General features: G+C 49.7%; 1 protein-coding gene across 5 annotated transcripts in view; it reads right to left on the bottom strand.

Moving 5' to 3' along the window:
• Positions 1–807: 807 nt before the first annotated feature.
• Positions 808–14329, bottom strand: part of SEC14L1 (SEC14 like lipid binding 1) — a 75595-nt gene continuing 62073 nt past the window's right edge. For 3 of the 5 annotated variants that reach the window (XM_015120347.3, XM_077968857.1, XM_077968856.1), the window contains 9 exons: positions 13511–13599; positions 11847–11917; positions 10746–10917; positions 10296–10430; positions 7699–7833; positions 4966–5217; positions 3667–3845; positions 3142–3243; positions 808–1364 (listed from right to left, as the gene is read on the bottom strand). In XM_015120347.3, coding sequence (XP_014975833.3) covers positions 1349–1364; positions 3142–3243; positions 3667–3845; positions 4966–5217; positions 7699–7833; positions 10296–10430; positions 10746–10917; positions 11847–11917; positions 13511–13599 — 1151 coding nt within the window. In that variant the 3' untranslated portion in view covers positions 808–1348. 5 annotated transcript variants of the gene reach the window in all.

Genomic DNA, 14329 nt, shown 5'->3' with positions numbered 1-14329 from the left:
AAAGCTTGGTAACAGCAGGTCCAACTTGACAACAGACACAGAAATATGAGGACATAAAGGGAATCCAGGTAAAAGGCCTCTTCCTTCCTTCCATCGCAGGTTGGCTGAGTCATCAAACTTCAGCACAGCTAAGATCCTGCCTGCCTGTGGACACACTCACAGCCCAGGCCCAGTATGGACGTGCAGGGCACCCTCGGTCTCCCCTGCTTCCCACCCAGGTGCCAGCCAGACCCCTTGGCTGTGTCCTACCAAGGACTGACTACTAGGAAAGTCAATGATCCTGCAGTTCCCAGTTGGGGAGGAACTGGCTTCTGCACCTTGGCACGCTGCCCTGAGCTGCCTTCTGGTCTGCCCTGAGCTTCACTAAGCCAGCAGCCTGCTCTGCCCGCTGAGTTACGACCGGAAGACGCACTGACTGGCAGGGGAGTGGAGATAAGGTAACCCAGGCTTCTAAAGGTCCACACCTGCCTATTTTATTTTCTTGGAGGTGCCTGATGAAAGCAATCCTTTTTATCACGACAGAAACATCACAGCGGGGATCGCCCCATCACAGCGATGTCTGATCTGGCTGCGTTTAAGAAAAACCATGTCATGTCTTCTTACAGAAGCGAGGATTTCAAACACTGGGTTCGCTTCTGCATCAGCAAACATATGGCTGTGACCTGAGGACGGGCCACTCACCTGTGAAACAATCCCACACAAGCTCTGGCTTCAGAAGCTCTCTTCTTTCTTCAATCTCTAAAATTCTCCTAAGAATTTCAAACTATTCAAGGGAAACTGGTGTTTCACAATAAGAAAAAGACATTCTTTTCTTTAAACAGTTCACATTTATTATTGATAACAATAAAAAAATCTTTTAAAGACTATCAGTATTGTATTACCAAGTGAGGTAATATGTTTACAAAACATTTACAGAATTTGATATGCAAATAACAAATTTAGGAAGGAAAGTGAATTAAGACATAAGTAATAGAGGGAAAATCAAAGAATCATTAGTACTAAGAAACGGGAAATGACAGCAGCGTTTTAAAAGAGTGGCAAGGTACTAAAAGTAGAGACACGATGCCAACTGCATCCTCAAACCATAGCTGCCCCAGAATTCCCTTACAAGGGGAGTGAGCCTGGATTACTCAGGAGAAAACCCTGTAAGCATTTGTGCCGTCATGTGCTTTGAGCTCTTCACGATGCACTAAACTCTTTGGGGAGAAAAGAATGTCACTCCCGAATCAACTTAAAAAGAACAGATCTTCAGCCTGGGAGGGGGCAGGGGATGGCTGCAATTCAAACAGTTCTATAAACATCTCTGGGCACATGAGGACTGTTCAGTGAAGCATTTTCTTGGCAGCTGTCAGCAAAATCGCCATCTGAGACACAGAGAAAGAGAGAAAGAGAGAGAAAGCAGGGACCATCTTCAGGTCCTTGTGATATGGGAATAGGAAGCACCGGGTGGAAGCAGCACAGATGCACTACTAACCCTACCTACTAACCCTACCTACTAACCCTACTGCGCTTTCTGGAAGCAAGGCTTCGGGTACCACTGAGGAGCTCGATCTCTAAGAGCAAACACACAAATGTGGTCCAAACGCAGGCGATCACAGCAGAGGCCCCAGGACATCTACAGTGTGCAGGCAGCCACTAGGGCAGACCCGGCCGGGCCAGAGGGCTGCTTGGTCCCTCCCCTGCCCTCCTGATCCCTGCACGGGGCGCACACAGCCTCCACACAGCTCTCCAGTCACGCAGCACCCACCCAGTGCCTCCAGAGCGGAGCTGAGACGGCACAACCAGGATTTCCATGCCTACCACGCACACAGGTGACAGCCGCGTGGGGTGTGGCATGACAAACACGTCCTCTGCTGCACACAGAAACACACGTTCCATGTCCTTATTGTGGAGGCCATCCCCTATGCAACTTCCGGACAGATTCTCAAATAACCTGCTTTTCCCATAAAAAGCTGAAAAAATAAGGGCCTGTACCAGCTAGAGCAGGCTTTAAAATCAGGAATTAAACAGAAAATGTAAAAGGCAAACAAATCCCATATTCTGATTTGCTTCTATGAAGACTCCTTCATTACTCAAACTAAGTTTCTACTCACCCCGTCCCCCCAGCACCCCCACCGTCATGCACACATGCACACACACAGTACATGCACGCACACACACGCATGAGTCCGCAATTCCCATGTACACAGAAGCAAGGCTCCTACACACCACAAGCCACCCTGAAGTGGACGCGGGAGATGCTGCTTAGCTATTAATAAAACCCCGTGGACAGTGTCAAGCAGCAAATGCGACTTGCTGGTTCCAAGACGGCCTCCTAGCGGCTGAGGACAACGAGCCACCAGAGGGCACAGAGGAGATGGGCTGCACCGGGCTGGGAACTGACTGCAGGTGAGAAGGGCGGAGCGGAAGGAAACAGGGAAAGAACCCCCCACCCAAGTTCACATACAGAAAAATCCTGCTCTAAAAAGTATCAAAGAGATTTGAAAAGGACGAAAGAGAAGGTCACGTTTAACGATGGCAGCATTTTCCTAGAGTCACCAGGAGTCCCCGAGAGCCCACTTCAGGACAGTGGGTGGTGTGGGTGGGTCTGGCCCTGGGGCAGGGTGCTCCGCAGGTGGCCTCTGAATCCTCAGAGGAAAAGGGCCTCAAGGGCTGGCCCTAAGTCCACAGACCATCTCGACTGTGGCTGGAGGCGTGGGGGCCGCAAGGCAGCTTGGGGGCAGCGAGCTGGCAGCTTCCGTCCTGGGTGAGGAGGGGCCATCTCTGGATGGTGTCACAGGAATTCATTCACTAATGGACAATGTGGAGTTCGTTGGAAAAATTTTTTGCATCAACATCTGAGACCACGTCAATCCTTTAATTGGTATAGAAACTACTTTTCTTTCGAGAGAGCCCTTGTGCTCTGGTTTGATTTTGTGCACAACGTATACAAAATCTATGGCTATTGAGTTAAGTTAGGATCAGAGTTAAAACTACCTGCCAAGGTAGTTTTGGGATCAAATGACTACATTTACCATCTGAGAGCTATCTGCTATCTAGAGGTGAGAGGAGTCTGTACAATGTCGCCCTGGGCGGGCAGGCGCAGCTGGCTGTCCGAGGAGGGGCGGCCGTCACACACTAGGTGCAGGCAGCGTGCACTACCTGGAGATCATGGAGCTGGAGTGGGACTGGCTGGAGGAGGTGGTGGCGGCACTCAGCTGGGAAAAGCCGCTGTGGCTGGACTCCAGGCTCGTCATGGAACCTCTGTAATGGCACAGGGAGGGGCGAGGCGTGAGGACCACCCTGCCAACCACCCGCCTGCCCACACTGCCTGCTGGACTTCGTGGCCCACCCTGCTCTCTGCTCACTTCTCAACCCCATCAGTGCTTGCAAACGGGGGATGGACCTGAGTAACCCACCCAGGGGGCCGGCTTCCCACAGCCTGCACACAGACGGCAGCGTGAGCGAAAGCAAAGGCGAAGTCGGCTCTGTCTCTGACACTCTCCCTCTGCAGACATGCAGGGAGTGACGGTGCCAACAAATGACCCCCAAGCCACTCCCTCCTGGTCCCCCGAGCATCCCCGAAACCCGACGCCACTGCTGATCCTGCACACGGCGTGGGACTGCAGCCTCCCTCCAACCACGCCCAGCCGTCCGCAGCACCTGCTGTGGGGAGAGCGGCCGCACCTGAAATCCTCCGAGCCGATCACCTCGGTGTAGTACATCACTTTACACTTGTGTGAAGAGACCTGCAGGGATGCGAGCACGTCGTCCACCCGGGGCAGGCTGCTGGCAGCGCACGCGGGCATGCTGTGGAATTTCCACTGCAGGATGTAGAAGCCCGGCCACCTGGTCACATGGGAACCCTAGAACAAGTAGAGCAGTGGCAGCTGAGGGCAACCCACTTCCGACCCCTGGCCCGCCACAGGCTGTGACAAGCGCCAAGGGGGACTGTCTTTAGGATTTCATGTAGCTACAGGAACTATCTCAACAGGATTCAGAACTTATTTTGCTTCACCGGCAGGTTTGACAATGTCCTTCCCTCTACTGAGTGTAGTCACTCCCGGGTGCTGGGAAGCCCAGAGGGACAAGCTCCGTGTCCGTGGCCCTCACGAGGCCACCCCAGCCCACCCCACCTATGGAGGCAGGAGCCTGGTGGGCTGGTGGTGCTCATGCTGGAGGGCGGGCTCAGCACAGCCTCCCTGGACCCGGCCTCACTTTCTCTGACATGCTGCCAATCATCCAGCATGTTCGGGGCTGAAGGTGCGTCACCCTAGAGAGAGACGTCAGTCCGCGGAAAGCTCCTTCTCCATTCTCTCTGAAATTCGTGACTGTGGTAACACAGCTTAGCTGTTGTTTTTAAAATGGACAAAGGATTCTTTTACTCTGCCTCTAAGACCACTGAAACACTGACAAGGCTTACCCCTGAAAACTGTAAAGGCAGCAAAATGATGCATCTATTATGAAGGCCAGAAGCAACCCCCGCCCCCGCCCCAAGGCTACTGTGAGCATAGGCACCCAAAATAACCAGCCACAATGTGAAAAGGGAACTGAAAGCATTTGAAACAAATTAGGAGGTTTGGTAATGAGAGTTAATAGTTCTCTAAATACTTGTCCCTCTTACTTCTATTTAGGGTGATTTTCCTTTGAAAAAGACAAACGCAACCCGGTGAAATGAGGCTGGGGGGAAAATCCTCTGAAGCCCAGCTGGGCCTGTGCGTGCGATGCCTTCCCTTCCTGTCACACGCTGCTTTTGGGAAAAGTCACAGATTCTGTCCAAAACCACTGCGAGGCCTGAACTCTTTCCTGGGAGACCCACTTGGCCTTCTGAGTCCCTCTGCTCCCCCAGGCGAGCTGCTCCTCCACAGGCAGTGCCTCAAAAGCTACACAGGGCTGCTCAGGGAGCGAAGCAAAGACTCCTACTCAAGACAGAATCAGCAGCCGCAGGGAGTCACAGATGCGCGGTCTGCCCGTGTGTGGTTTTACCTGCACGCTTTCTCCTTCTTTGCAGATCAGCGGCGACTCCACCATGCTGTAGTCGCGGCCCAGCTGCCAGACTTTGTCTATGAGCTGCACGTTGTTCCCACCTGGAGAGGTGATGCTGTGGGCTCCCAGGGAGTCCTTTTTGGCTGGCTGTGGCGACCTCTTGGAGTGATAGATGTTAAAGACAATGTCCCCTTTGCACACGTCGAAATCCCAAGTGATAACTGACGAGGCATCCACGATCTGAATGAGAATCTGAAAAAGAGGCAGCGTCAGGCGGCCACGATCCACGAGCACCAGGCCACGTGCTGCCAGCGCACCGTCCCCCCAGGGGCTCCGGCGTGCAGGTGCTGAAGCTGGGGAGGGAAAGGCTGAATGTGTACGGACGGATCCTTTTCCCAGAGTCACACGCCACCATCCATTCAACTGCTGGATCCCGCTACGTGTCATGCACCAAGCTCTGTGCTCTTTGTGACCTGCACCTATAGGCCCAAGATCTCCCATACACCATCTTCAGACACACTCTAAGAGGCCAGGTCTTAGTAACACCAAACACTGTGAGCTCACACATGAGTGGTTCAGAGGATTGCCCTCGGCTGGAGAGAACAGAAGGCCCTGGAGAAGGTGAGAGCTAAAGAAACAGCAGGCGGGGGAGCCGGAGGACAGCGTTCCCTGCGAGCGGGAAGCAGGGGCACGGAACCGGGCCTCCCGTGTGAGGCTCGCACGGGAGAACAGTGGCGAGGCTGGGTGAGTGGGATGAGCCCCTGGCATGGTAGAGGTGGGGTTGATTGGATGCTGAGAACCAATCGAAAACTGAACTTAGACACAGCGCCGACAGAGCTTCCCCACAGGGAATGATCAAAGTTAGTTTCAAAGATTAGTGAGGGAGGGACGTGAGAATTAAAATCAGCTGTGCAGAGTTCTGCCCTCACTGAAAACTCCACCTAAGGAAGCAGCAGAGCCAGGCCGGCGGCCCCTCTCGTCAGCCCACTGCACACTGCCTGCCGTGCCCTTCGGCAAGTGGCTGCTCTACAAGCCGGGCTCCCTTTCAATCCCGCCACTGCCACCTCACCACTGAAATGCCACTTCGGAATGTCGTTCCACGGCAGATTCAGTGAGGTCCAAGAGTCCTGTCTAAGAACAGCAGGCAGCACTATGTGGCACAGCCTGCTCTTCAGCAAAGCGGCTCCCCAGGCAGCTCCATCCTGAGGCCTCAACCCCCTGTGCTGGCGGCACCTCTTTCCTGCATTCACAGTGCGGCCTCTGCTTCAGCCTGCCTTTAGGTTTGTTGCCATCTCGGATCTGTGCTTTATTTAATAGCCAAAGCAGAAGTGAAGTTTTTACCATGTGGATGTTTACGATGCCCGATTCACATGAAACACACTGCATCCCAAGTTCCTGAAACATGGACAAGAGCGATAGTGCCTGACAAACAAGGAACAAGGACTCGGCCCCTGGAGCCTGCCCTCCTGGTAAGAAACGAATACAGAGAATCCTCAAGACGTTATGAAATCTGAGATTCCCCTGCGTGTGTATCTACAAGTAAGGCACACCAAATCTGTCTCTGCTCGTTCAAACCATGGCAACAGCATTCCCTTATCCACCTGCCTGCAAGCACCAGGTGAGCTGCTCAGGAAGACACCCCAGCAGAAGCCACTGGCAGATGGCTGACCCAGGCGCCACTACGGCAGGAAGCAGGCCGTAGTCAGCTCCTGACCAGCACCATTGCCCAAGCCAGCACCACATCCTCACCGAACACCTGCTCTGCACAGAGCGTCACCGTCCTCTCCAACAACTCTGGGCCACGAACCTTGACCTAGCTGAGAAGGGAGATTCCGGTGCAGGCCCCTCCTGCTTCAGGTCACTCGTGACGCTACAGGACAGACAGACGGCGTGCACAGGACCGCGGAATGCCCGGCTTCTCTACCGAAAGTGACAGCAAGAAAGGAACACAAGAACATGCTCCTTGCTCCATTAGACTTACAGAAACAAGAAAATCCCCAAAATATCTATAAACAACCAAAATTCAGTCAAGAAAAAGTAGCAAATGGGCCAGGCACAGTGGCTCACACCTGTAATCCCAGCACTTTGGGAGACCGAAGTGGGTGGATTACCTGAGGTCAGGCGTTCGAGACCAGCCTGGCCAACATGGTGAAACCTCTCCTCTACTAAAAATACAAAAATCAGCTGGGCATGGTGGCGGGTGTCTGTAACCCCAGCTACTTGGGAGGCTGAGGCAGGAGAATTGCTTGAACCCGGGAGGCGGAGGTTGCAGTGAGCCAAGATCGAGCCACTGCACTTCAGCCTGGTCGACAGAGGGAAACTCTGTCTTAAGAAAAAAAAAAAAAAGAAAAAAAAAAGAAAAGAAAAAGTAGCAAATGAAGCCTGTTCAATATAACCATGAAATAAACTAAATTCAGGAGTTAAGTGCTGCAACAAGGAAAGATTAGCTATTCCTATCTCTGCGTTTGGTGGCTTTAGTAAAATGGAGGTCAAGAGATCCATTTCCTTTCCAGGCACTCTGACCAAGCACTGCTAGTTTCTATTCTGAGAGAGACCCGCTCTTCGATGTTGACATTTACTGAAACTAAGTATCGAGTGTCAACAAAAGCCTAAAGACAAAGAGCAGGAAAACAAGTGGACTTTTCTGAAAGAAAGGCTGCCAGGAAGCCCTGCGAGTGCCAGGCTCTCTGCTGAGGAAGGGCCCGCCCAGGTGCAGGAAGGCGGAGGACCTACCTCGTGCGGGGCTCCTTTGAAGACACTTGCAGACTGGTAGATGGTCTCAGTCCAGAGCTTGAGGTCTTCGTTCTCCAGCTCCTCCGCAGTCCGGTACAGAGATTTGGGGACCAGTCCGCCCTCTGGCACTTCGCACTGGAAGCAGAAACACAGTGGTGAAACCTGTGCAAACACAAACCAACCCCACGAAACCCCGACACGCCAGCCAGCACCATCCTCCTGCGCTTAACTCCTGGAAGTTGCTGAGAAAACGGAAAACACTGGCAGGGTCGTAAAATACTCTGCACTGCTGAGCAATATGTTTTTAAAAACCACTTAAATACATGTGTTTTACTTTGCATAAACAGGAACAAGTTGAAGCTGAAGTAGCATAGAATTCCTACTAACACGCGTGAGGCACTGCCCCCAGTTACTGAAGCTGGCTCACAGAAGCACTAGCGTCTTTATAATGCGCTATAAAGGAAGCGTGTTACTTTAAGAAAAGAGTTTTGCTCTCAATAGCCACAGGCATCATTTTTATGGTAGGAAATTATAGTCAAGATATAGAATCAATGAATAATGTTTTGTGTCTCAAGTCAAATGACTGGTCTATAACACCAGCCAAAAACTAATGAAGAACTTCTTTTGAATTTGCCTGAAACAAGTTGAATTAGAATTTGTACATATCATAAATCTCCTAATTGACCTTTATACAATGACTCCACAGTAAAGTTCATAAAATCGAAGTCCTCCTTTCTATTAGCCTTGGGAAGCAACTACATAGAAAAACACTTCAGTCTTCAGCCTGCAAAGTGTCAAAGCAGCGATGTCGTGTTGGAAAAATACCAAACTGACCCCTGGTTAGTAACCTCTAGCCACCAGAGAGCAGAAGTGAACAACCTCCTTTCAACTACCAGCCTGAACAGCAGCTCAGGAGGGTGGTGAAGAAGTCTTAGAAGGCCCGAGTTTTTAGACAGCTCAATTAACCACAGAGACGCTCGGCATTACAAACACACTACGGAGGTCGGCATGTGACAAACAGGTGCGACTGGCGGTGAGGCAGGTCTCCTTGTGCTCCGGCTCAATTCTTTGCGTCATAATTGAACAGCAACAGCATGGGACGGCTAGCTCATATGAAAGGAGTTCAGAGGTTTCTACAAACCTGAGCCTGCAGTTTAACCTCACAGGCACTTGCTAAATTCTGGTCCTGTAACTTTTACTGTAACTTACTTGCTCTTTGCATTGCACTGTGAGGATGCCCGTAATTTCCTTAAAGTGGAACTGATGAAGGGAAAGCTAAATTCGTTTTCTAAATTTCTCGAACCATTCAGAAAGTCCAAAGTCCCGAATGTCCAATTCATTAGCTAAATACCTGAGTCAAACCCAGTGGGTACACATCTCTAACGGGTAACTGTATATGACGGATGACTAGAGAGCCCTTCTGATAAGAAGCTTCACCCCCTGTGCGTTCAGCCGCCACAGTGTGCCATGGAACAAGTCACTGGGACTTCTACAGGCTTTGGCTTCCGCAATGCTCCCATGGCACAACGGTGCGCCATGGGCTAGAAGCCTACAAGGACCCCAAGGTTCTGAGCTTCTCTGAATACAGGGTAAAGAAGAGAAGGCCTCTGCTTCGTCACCCAGCAACTCAGTGTATTAAAAACCCCAAACATACGTTGAGAACCACTTCCCTTCGTGTTTTTACTTTAAAGATGTTATCCAGGCCAGGCGCGGTGGCTCATGCCTGTAATCCCAGCACTTTGGGAGGCCGAGGTGGGCGGATTACTTGAGGTCAGCAGTTTGAGACCAGCCTGGCTGACATGGTGAAACCCGGTCTCTACTAAAAATAAAAAAATTAGCTATGGGTAGTGGCACATGTCTGTAATCCCAGCTACTTCAGAGGCTGAGGCTGAAGAATCGCTTGAATCTGGGAGGCAGAGGCTGCAGTGAGCTGAGATCACGCCACTGCACTCCAGCCTGTGCAACAGAGCGAGACCCCATCTCAAAAAAAAAACAAAAAAACAAAAAAAAGTCATCCAGCCTGGGGCAATATAGTGAGACTCTTGTCTCTACAAAAAATTAGCTAGGTATGGTGGTGCACGCCTATAGTCCCAGCTACTTGGGTGACTGAGGTGGGAGGATCACCTGAGCCCACGAAGTCAGGCTGCAGTGAGCTGTGATCGTGCCACTGCACTCCAGCCTGGGTGATAGAGCCGGACACCGTCTCCATAAAAAAACAAGGAGGGGGAGGGGCAGGTGGGACATTTTGAGAACATTCAATTTTTTAATAGCATTTTTTAAAATATGACAGCTCCTCTAAAATGGTTTAAAGATCTGATTCACACAAAGCCGTGTGAATAAAGCAAGCTACAATTGTATTATATTCTACAACAAATTCTCATTTTTATTTAATAATGAAGAAATGTACAGTATCAACAATTACTTAAATGGTTCTCTTTAACTTAACCCTGGATCAGAGAAATGGCGGCCAAAAGAAACAAAACAAAAACAAAACATCCAAATGACTGGAAGTTCTGAAAATCATTTGCGCAAATCAACACCGACCTCTCCCACCTGCAAAAGGGGCCAAATGTGCAGTTCCTCGCCTCAAGACATACCATGCACTCTCCACTCAGGAAATCTGGAATAATCTCTTTGTCGATGTAGTCCAGCAGGCCTCCAGGACCCTGGTAGTCATTTCCGGCATAAATGAGGAATTTCCTTCTGGTGTTGTCATCAATGAACGGACTAACCTGTGAGGAGGAGAAGGCCATGCAGTCACATTTCTCTGCTGCCTGAGTGTCCAAGATTAAAATGACAATGTGGTATTCTGAGTGGGAGGGTGGGGGGAGGAAATTCAAGTTTATATACTTCTTCTGTAAAGTCTAGTTGCATGGCATTAGGACACTCAAATTTTGTTTTTCCCCTCTCTTAATTTGAAAAATCTTATAGCTTTGCATGCTTTTTTCCTAAGTAGTCAGGACTTTAGGTCACAGACACATATATGAATGCATGCGTGTCTGCTTTCCAAATGGCTCACAGTTACTGCAAAAAGCATCTCAACGCACCAGCGTCCAGAGCACAGGAAACACCCTGGGCGCCCGCAGGATGAGCAGGCGGCCCAGTGTCTCCGGGTAGTTGGCCTCCACCACCTCGATGATCCGCAGCAGGGCTTTCACACCAGGTCTCCACAGGTGGCGCATGTTCAGCCCTTCCAAGTCCACCAGGCAGGTCCACGAGCTGCGGTTGTGCAGAGAGGTGTTTCATTCGACAGACAGCACACTTAGCAAACTACGTCTTCTTATTTTTTTTCCTTTTTGGTCATTTATAGCTATTTCCAAATACATCATAATCAGTTTTTTAAAATTATAGTGCTATGAACTCTGTTTATATCTACTTATACAAAACACACAGGATCAGTGTGGTAGGACCAAGGCCTGAAACTGCAATTAAGGCTGATTGATAATGCATGAAAAGCTCTCTCAGATATGCTCAGTGAGCCGGCAAGCAAAGCCACACTGTGCTGTCCTTGACGTGCTAAACCGCCCCACTAACCTGCCATCAACAGGGCACACAGCTGGTATTTTAACACATATTGTATCTGAACTGCAGTGGGCTATGCTTCAACAGAGAGAGAGAGAGAGACAGAGAGAGAGAGAGAGAGAGAGAGAGAGAGAGAGAAAGAGAAAGAGAGAAGCGCTGTCTCAGGAGCTGAGAATACAGCAATCAGCAAAAGGCCCTCAAAATCCCTGTTCTCACGGAACTTATATCCCAGCGAACCATCTACACCCTTATCAATGTCAACCTTTGAATCACTAAACATTTTCAGAACTCTTTACTATAACTTAAAGCTTGGTTTAAGAACACAGAGTCATCTGAGTGGGGAGGGGAGGCAAAAACAAGCAAAGGACCTGCAGCCCTGGGCTCCCACAGCCCGCACAGACTAAGCAGACAGGCCAACCCACTCAGGCTGATGTGACAGCAACGCCTGGGGTCAAAAAACCCTAAGTGTTCTGTCCCTTGTCACTAGCATATTACATGTTCACCTCTTTTCTACCTTTTAGAGCACCCTGGAAAATAATAAGCAGATTTTAATTCCAAAAATCAACTAGAAATATTTAATGCGTTTTCTCAGTAAGTTGAAAGGAAAAACAAAATCCCACATCTACCTGATAGGCCGACCGAAGACTTTTGTATTCTCTTCGCATCGCCTTAGCCCTTCTTCATTTATGGAGAGAACCTACATACAAAAGGGCATGAAAATTGTCCATGATTAGTCTAAGACTAAAACTACCCCGTCCAGCTATGGAAGAGGGACACTAACAGCGTATTACAGATAAGTATGTAAACCAAAAAAGTGACCTATGCAGATTTTCTTACACATTCACATGCGCTAACTAAACACATCACCACCAACAAAAATATTTTACTCTTGACAGAGAACAAACACTGTCGTGTGCGGCAAATCAAAGGTAACGACTATCCAAAGTGAGGTGCAGAGGAATCCCCAGAGGAGCAGGGGCCTGGCTCTGGGGCTCTGTCTTCAGAACAAGCGCAGGGGAACAGCAGATGAGCGTCTGTGAGTGTGGGAACACTCTGATACCACATGTGCCAGCCAAGAGAAAAGGCAGCCTTAGAACAGACGTAAGGCATGGCTCAAGCGATCCTTTGCTTTAGGTTAACAAACCCTTCCCCTGTAGATAAAGACCATCCCCATTTTTATGTGTGATCGTGTGCATATGGGGATATATAAACACACATGGCGGTGGGGGCAGACTAACACAATACACAAGGGAATACCAACAGTGAGCCAGGCTCAGTGGTAGTGTTTGTAGTCCCAGCTACTAAGGAGGCCGAGGTGGGAGGACCGCTTGAGGACAGGAGTTTGAAGCTGCAGTGAGTCGTGATCACACCCAGGAATAGACACTGCACCCCAGCCTCGGCAACAGAGTCAGACCATGTCTCTTTAAAAAAAAAAAAAAAAAAAAAAAAAGCTGGCCAGGCAGGGGGAGCTCATGCCTGTAATCCCAGCACTTTGGGAGGCCGAGGCGGGAGGATCACCTAAGGTCAGGAGTTCAAGACCAGCCTGGCCAACATGGTGAAACCCTGTCTCCACTAAAAATACAAAAAAAATTAGCTGGGCATGGTGACGGGCACCTGAAATCCCAGCTACTCAGGAGGCTGAGATAGGAGAATCACTTGAACCCGGGAGGCGGAGGTTGCAGTGAGCCAAGATCACACCATTGCACTCCAGCCTGGGTAACCAGAGTGAAACTCCATCTCAACATAATAAAAAATAAAGTCAAAAGTGCATATTTCAGGATAATGGGGTTATAAATGTGCCTTTTTAGTTTGTTTGTTTTCAAATTGAAGGACCATCATCTTCTCTGCGAGGGGGACGCACCGCTGCCAATGGCAGCAGCAGAGGAGCGGGGCCTGGCTGGAGTCAGCAGGCATTCAGGACGGTCTAGAGAAAGATGCCAAGAGCTCGCGTTAAGGGCCAGTGGAAAGAAAGCTATCAAGAGGTCTGCTGTGAGTGGCGTCCCAGGAGAGGGCAATTCCATGTGGCAGTGAATGGAAAGACTCAGAACCGCTGCTACACAGGCATCTCGGGGGAGACCTGACTGCCGCGCTGATGCTTCCACTGTGAGAGACACTGTGATAACTTCTGCGTCTTCTTTTGAAATTTTAAGATGATATTAATGTATTTTCAGTTCTAACTACAAAAGCAATTCATGTTTGTTTTAACAGGTTGGTTAACACCCCAATCCTACTGGCAGAGAAAGAAAGTGACGCCACAGTGAGGCCTGGAGTCTCGCAGCCGCGCACTTACGTATCTCAGCAGGGCTTCCTCCCCGAGCGCTCTCACCAAGCCTTTGGTGTCCATCTGCCCCAGCCTGAGCACGTAGAGGGGCCGCCCATCTGCAGAGGAGGGGAGGAATGAGTTATCGGCACCATCCCAGTTGAAACTGAGGATACAACTCTAAGACCCTTAACGGGGAAATGTGTTCGCCTATATTCTAGGAGTACTTGAAGATCTTTCTGATTCTCAGAAGCAGCAACTGATTTATGTGTGTGATGGGGGGTGTGTGTCCAATATTTACCCCAAAAAGTTGTAAATGAGAAAAACAAAAACCAACTGACAGAGTAGCTGTGCAGGGTCCTGGAAATAGAAGGCTGTGCTGGGACGAGGGGAATCCGGCTGGAGCTCAGCTCGGGCTGCCTATATGCTGGGCTCAGTCTGAACCACTGCCCATAAGCTGGGTTCACCTTGAACAACTGGGGCTGCCCAAGAGCTCTGATTTTCAACAGCAAGGGAACATCAAACTATCCAGACACTTCTATGACTACAGAGTACTTTTAAATTTTTCTTTTTTAGAAAATCATTTTTTTTCATATCACAGATTACTAAAAACTGAATGCAAGATTTTTAAAAGCCAGCTTCCTTCAATTCCCACTCTAAGGACCAAGATAAATGAGAACATTCTAAAAATCCTTAAAACCCCACCAGGCAGCCTGTGTTGGCTCGACTGTTTTTTTTTTTTTTTTTTTGGAGACGGAGTCTCTCTCTGTTGCCCAAGCTGGAGGGCAGTGGTGTGATCTTGGCTCACTGCAACCTCTGCCTCCGGGTTCAAGCGATTCTCCTGCCTCA

Source organism: Macaca mulatta, chromosome 16 (assembly GCF_049350105.2).
Source record: "Macaca mulatta isolate MMU2019108-1 chromosome 16, T2T-MMU8v2.0, whole genome shotgun sequence".
In the NCBI taxonomy this organism is placed as follows: domain Eukaryota; kingdom Metazoa; phylum Chordata; class Mammalia; order Primates; family Cercopithecidae; genus Macaca; species Macaca mulatta.
The sequence above is the reverse complement of the archived record's forward strand: the minus strand, read 5'-3'. Positions and strand labels throughout refer to the sequence as shown.